The sequence below is a fragment of the Seriola lalandi genome, unplaced genomic scaffold (genome assembly GCF_002814215.2).
Source record: "Seriola lalandi dorsalis isolate HSWRI2012SDOR001 ecotype SW California unplaced genomic scaffold, Sedor1 jcf7180002054545, whole genome shotgun sequence".
NCBI classification, from domain to species: domain Eukaryota; kingdom Metazoa; phylum Chordata; class Actinopteri; order Carangiformes; family Carangidae; genus Seriola; species Seriola lalandi.
In genome coordinates this window covers 13,304-19,744 of record NW_019525098.1, presented here as the reverse complement: position 1 = coordinate 19,744, position 6,441 = coordinate 13,304, and the positions used below count along the sequence as shown (strand labels likewise).

Here is a 6,441-nt window from a genome sequence, read left to right as displayed (position 1 = left end):
CAGTGTGTGTGTGTGTGTGTGTGTGTGTGTGTGTGTGTGTGTGTGTGTGTGTGTCCTCAGACTCAGAGGCTGCAGAGGGAGCTGCGAGCCGAACACAACCTGACCCAGAAGGAGCTGCAGGAGAGCAGCAGGAGGCTGCAGCAGGAGTGTGACCACCGGGCGGCGCTGGAGAGAGACAAAGTGCGACTGATGGAGGAGGAGCGAGTCCGGCTGCTGCAGCAGGTGGACACAGATACAGAGCTGTGTGTGTGTGACTGAGTGTTCATGTTAATCTAATGATAATAACCCGTGTTCCTCGTTTCTTCTGTTTGTGTCGCGCAGATCTCAGACGGCGAGTGTCGCTACAAACAGCTGGAGAAAGAGTTTCAGCTCTACAGAGAACAACAGAACGTCAGACCTGAGTTCAGACTGCAGTCAGACATCAACCTGCTGACTCTGGAGAAGGTGGCCGTTAAAATATTAGTATTACCAAGATAATTAATCTTGGTTTAATTACGTTTAATTTACAGTTTTCACTAAGTTCAAATGTAGTTGGATAAAAAAATCTTTGTGTCACTATAGTAACTGAATGTAATGTTAACCATGGTGATTTAGCCTTACTGAGAGAAGCCAGTGAACATGTGTCAGTAACATCTGTCCAGACCACGCCACATGTGTGTGACTGACTTCGTCCTGTGATTATTAAGGTGGAACTGGAGAGGAAGCTGGAGTCCACCACCAAGTCCAAGCTCCACTACAAGCAGCAGTGGGGGCGCGCCTTAAAAGAGCTGGCCAGGTTCAAACAGGTACTGGTGGTGGTGGGGGGGGGTCTAATGATGTGTTCTTACACCTTTAAAGCATTTAATCGGTTGTTTTGCATATTTTAGCCAATTAATCATACTTGACCGTTTTTCTGTCGATTCGTTTTTCTGCCAAAATCAGAAGAAATTCAGTTTCATCTGTAGAAAACAAAGAAAAGCAGAAAATCCACGAGCTGGTTCTGGGAATTATTTGTCATTTATGCTTAAAACTGTTAATCAATTATCAAAAAAATCAGTCATTAAGAAAGCACAGAGAAACAAAGAACTCTCAGATGTCTGAGCCTCCTTGAACGTCACGCTACAGTGTCAGTAGAAGAGCAGGTCGTTCACTAATCCGAAGGTCGGTGGTTCGATCCCCGGCTCCTCCAGTCCGTGTTGACGTGTCCCTGACTGACGTGCCATCAGCGAATGAGTGAATGAGTGATATAGAAGTGCTGAGTGAACGTGTGAATGTGACTCGTAGTGTAAAGTGCTTTGAGTAGAAAAGTCTATATTTATAAATGAAGTGAATTAATCACAGTAAAGTGAAATGTTTGTGTCCATGAGCTGAAACCAGTGATGTAAAAAGTTATGCACAAAGATGTGAACTCTGCTTCACAGAACTTCTCCATCAGAGTGAAGCGAGCCGAGCCGAGGCCTCGTGTCCCGACAGCTCTCATATTTCACAGCAGATAACGGTAGTTTTTCTGCGTCGGGACGTCTCAGGTTTTTAATCTGCTGCTGGAGACGAGCTGACAGTGTTAGGACATTTAACAGCTCTGTTTAAAGACACGGAGCGAGCGGAGGAAGCTGAGCTCGGCCCCGCCGCCATCCGTCAGCTGATTATCACACCGCGGCTGTGGGAGCGTCCGCGAATACTCGAGTACGCAAGAGCAGCGCGTGTGATGGATGTGTGGAGGCGGGAAAAGCATCGGCACCACCTGTACTAACACTCATTACTAGTAACGGTGTGTTTGATATCAGCTGCACGATGTGTGAAGTTGTTAAAAGTGGGAGAAAACTTTGCACATTTATCTAGAGAGGAAGAGGACGAGTGTTTTCTTCTTTTCTAAAGTGTCGTGATGGAGACGCTGTTTATAAACGACCTCAAACTTACAGGATCTTTGACTGTACCAATGTTTTATTGTGTCATTTATTGACAGACTGTTCACAGCTAGAATCAGTCATCAGTATCAGCCATGACGGTTTATTACCTGGACTCTAATTGTCCATCAGATGAAACAGGACTTCAGTGACTGACTTCTTCTCTTATGATGCCGCCAGGAAGCCGATGTCTCTTTACACATTCATCAGATGATGAACTGTAACTTCACTTCAGTGATTGACTGAACTTTTCCTCGAGCGCCATCATCAGGTCCAAACTTTAACCTGTCCAACACTTTAGTTTTGCAGGTATTTGGTCATAAACCAATCACGTTCCCATCAGCCTCAGCTGGACTTTGTGTTCAGTGCTAATTAGCTTATGCTAACACGCTAACACGCTAATCTAAGATGGTGAACTTCGTAAAGATTATACCTGCTAAACATCAACGTGTAGCTCAAAGTGTGTGTGTGTGTGTGTGTGTGTGTGTGTGTGTGTGTGTGTGTGTGTGTGTGTGTGTGTGTGTGTGGGAGAGAGAGAAAGAGAGAGAGAGGTGTGTTTTTACACCAGAGCCAAATATTTAGCTGAGGTGAAGTAGACAATGAAATGTGTGAGAGCCATCAGTTCTACACACACACACACACACACACACACACACACACACACACACACACACACACACAGAGCACTATGTGGGGCTGTACTCAGCCTAAGACTAATGTAAACACACACACAGACCTTATCTGACAAACTAATAACTGTTACTGACATTAACCAGCTGGAAAACTGGACAGACATTTTTCCTCCCTCCTCCTCCTCTTCTTCTTTCTCTCTCTTTTCTTTTTGCATCACTCTCTCTTCCTTCTGTTGTCTCTTCATCTCTCCCTTTACTCACTCATATCTCCCTCTTCACTTTTTCTCTCTTGTTTAACATTTTCTTCTCTTTACTCCTCTCTCTCTTTTCTCTCGTTTCTTTCAGGTCATAACTCCCTCATCTCTTCCTCCTTTTCATCCTTCCTGCAACTCTTTCTTTTCTTTCTCTCTCTCTCTCCGTCTCACCCTCCCCTCCCTCCCTCCCTCCCTCCTCTAAGTGCCACATCATCGTAAAGAAAACACGGTGTGATTTATGCAGCTCTAAGGGGGTTCGGCGCTGAGTGTCACCCCTCGCCTATTAATCATCCCTGGGATTGTGTTGAGCAATAAGCCGGTCAGGCGCTAACTATTCAGATGTCACACTCTCGCTTTTTATAAAATATCAGGCCTGTGTTTACACGACCATCCGTCTTGGCGCTCGGCGCTTTTTAAAGCCGGGGCTTGTTTGGTTTTTCTCGGCCTCTCTTCGCCTATTTATTCTCTCCTCTCAGCGCTTCGCATGGCGTGCTGTTTAGCTCAAGTCGGATCATAAAAATTCTTGTCCGAGGAATAATGTGCTTTTCAACCCAGGAGGTTCGGGCGGCCGGAGAGGCAGAGTGAGAATTAATATCCAGACAGCAGCGAGGTATTAGATCAGAGAGTCAGACACAGTCCTGTTCAATTCAAAATATTGGGACAAGGAGCTTAAGTTGGTCTTTTCAAAGAGAAAATATTGGGACAAAGAGATTAAAGTTTCCAGCCTGGAGCTAAATTTGGTGTTTTTAAAGCCCAGGCAGAAGGTCGGGCAGCGAAGAGCTGCAGAAGAGAGACCGAGAACTAAACTGTTTTTATAGCCCATAAAGAAAGAGGCAGAGAATTCATGATGTATTTACGTCTGTGAAACAGTAACACGGACACAAACAGCTAATTAACCGAACCAGGAACCAGGTGTCGTGTTCTGTCCGTCACGTCTCTGATGTCGATCTTTGACTTTGTAGCTTCCTGTTAAACAACAATTCATTTCTCTTTTTTAAGTTACTTATTTGGCCATTTTGTGTCTTTATTATTTATTATTGACAGGACAGTGGAGAGGGACAGGACATGGGACAGAGAGAAGGGGAAGGAGTCCGTCTGTGTAGAGCGTTTCATGTGATATGCGCCTTAAACAATCGGCCATCAGGTCAGCAGACCGGTTCTTAAATGGAAGTAATAATAGGAATATTAGGAATAATATTGGTAAGTGAGAACAGTGTCCGTCTCTTCTCCGTTACTTTACCTCGTCAGCAGTTTGTGATGACGTCTTCAAATAAAACAAGTATCTTCAGTTTGCTGTCAGACGACGAAGCAGAGTGACTGTTTTTATTTTTTCATTTTGGGTTTTTTGGCATTGAGCCAGTTTTCTAAATTGTTGCTAATTAATTTCGCTCATTTGTACATAATTGATTTCCGCTGTACAACGTTTTAACTTTGACTAAATGAACAATAGAAAAAATGTGGCTCCAAAGAACCGGGAAGGGTTTTCAAAATAAGAGTCTCGATAGACAACAACTCAAAGATGAAAACTGACGTTGCATCTTATTAAACACAAACAAATTGAGTTTGGAGGATCCATGAAGAGAAGAAGAATTACACCTGGATTGGCATTGGATCGGTACTGACCAATCGGATCGATGCATCTCTGTGTAACATCAGGAAACATTAGGATAAGAATCTGAGAAACACACAGGCCGGTTATTTTTTTCTTACTCGATAGATTTAATTGAAGGTCTGAACTCTTGAGTGCTGAGGTTTCAGATCAGTTCTCCTGATCAGTTGCTGTGTTTGGACCAGTTTCAGTTTCAGTGGTCATGTGACCCTGTTGCGAAGCATTAATGTTTGGGGTTCAGTTCCCTCCGGGTCGGCCCGGACTAAAACTGTCCTCTCTCATGATGCTGAGTCTGTTTGTATTAAACCGTCTGTCAAGCAGCAGATGTAACGTGTCGTCTGAGGGAATTTCAGTTTTACTGGTCTCAGCGGAGACGCTGATGGTTCCCACTGTTCATTCCTGGAATATTATGCAGCTCCAGTGTGAGGGAGGCGTGATCCAGACGGGGAGGGTCAGAGAGTTTGAGGCGTTTTCTGGGACAGACGAGGGTTTTCAAGGAATATTGCAAATAACATGAGTGGGTTTTTTTTTCTAGAAGATTTCAGACAGTCGGTTTTAGTCCAACTGGACGAGGCTGAAAAACAACGTCAACAAAGCAGGAAGGAAAGTTGTAGATTATAAAACACTAAGAGTTTAATATGAGAAGTCGAGCAGTTTTCCTCTGGGAGCTTGTCTCCAACACAAACTCCCAGCTGGAGCGTTAACCGCTTCAGACCAGAGACACTGGAGGACTGAAGGTCTAAACGTGTCTTAGTGTCGAGACTCGCCGCTGGTCCCGAGGGCGCCTCAAACGTGTCTGTGGCGGCGAGGATCAGAAACCGTTGAACGGGCCTGAACCAGTCGCTGGATTCAGAAAACCGACGTGACGCTGAAGTCACTTTTTAAAGAGGAAACACTGACTTGGTTTAGTGAATGTTAATGTTAAATTTCCACTGTGGCATTTTCTATTATCTGTACAAAGCGTGGACCAAACGTTTAATTGAGAAATTGAGAAAATAGTCGACGATTATTACGACATTCACTGACGTTAAATTCTTTGTCTTGTTGATTTATTATTCGATCACATAAGAATCAGTTCCTAATTTAAATAGACACTTTTTTATTTCTTCTACTATTAATATTCCTCAGAAACGATCGTCTTATTATTGATATCACTCCTCAGACACTGTGTCACTAATACGACCACATTTCACACAGTCTCCAGCTCCTGTGACACAGTATCAGCGGGTTCTGTGGTTTCAGTCTGGGTGTCAGATGTTGTTCGGCTCGGACCTCGGCGACCTCTATCACAGACACACACTCTGCTGCTGCGTCTCTTATCTCCTGTTATCAGTGGAAAAACACTGATGTCAACCTGAGCCGCTCAGACAGCTGATCTCAGCGCTCTCGTCCCGTCAGAAGGATCTGGATTAGAAACAACAAAGATTATGTTATTTATGCTTCTCCTCATGATACAGGGGTTGTTTTTTTTACTTAATTTGTGTCAGTCACGGCTGTAGTTTTTATAGTTTTTATAGTTTTTATAGTTTTTATAGTTTTTATAGTTTTTATAGTTTTTATAGTTTTTGTAGTTTTTATAGTTTTTATAGTTTTTGTAGTTTTTGTAGTTTTTATAGTTTTTGTAGTTTTTATAGTTTTTATAGTTTTTGTAGTTTTTATAGTTTTTATAGTTTTTATAGTTTTTGTAGTTTTTGTAGTTTTTATAGTTTTTGTAGTTTTTATAGTTTTTAGTTTTTGTAGTTTTTATAGTTTTTGTAGTTTTTATAGTTTTTGTAGTTTTTATAGTTTTTGTAGTTTTTGTAGTTTTTATAGTTTTTGTAGTTTTTGTAGTTTTTATAGTTTTTGTAGTTTTTATAGTTTTTGTAGTTTTTATAGTTTTTGTAGTTCCTGCTGGTTTGACTTTTGTCTAATATTCACTTCTTCACTGATTTAATTTAATTCAGTACAACTTTATTAACCCCTGTGAGGACAACTGCCTGCAGGAGCACGTCCCCCAGATCAGCAGCTACATGTTTATATGTCGATGATTTACAGCAAGAAATCAATCAATCAATCAATCAATC

General features: G+C 42.3%; 1 protein-coding gene across 1 annotated transcript in view; it reads left to right on the top strand.

Annotated features, from left to right (window-relative positions):
• LOC111661600 (centrosomal protein of 120 kDa-like) overlaps positions 1-6,441 on the top strand; it is a 19,176-nt gene that overhangs the window by 5,892 nt on the left and 6,843 nt on the right. The window contains exons 8-10 of the mRNA XM_087176315.1: positions 61-222; positions 322-444; positions 687-785. Of these exons, the coding sequence (XP_087032441.1) occupies positions 61-222; positions 322-444; positions 687-785 (384 nt within the window). The remainder of the gene's footprint in view (positions 1-60; positions 223-321; positions 445-686; positions 786-6,441) is intronic.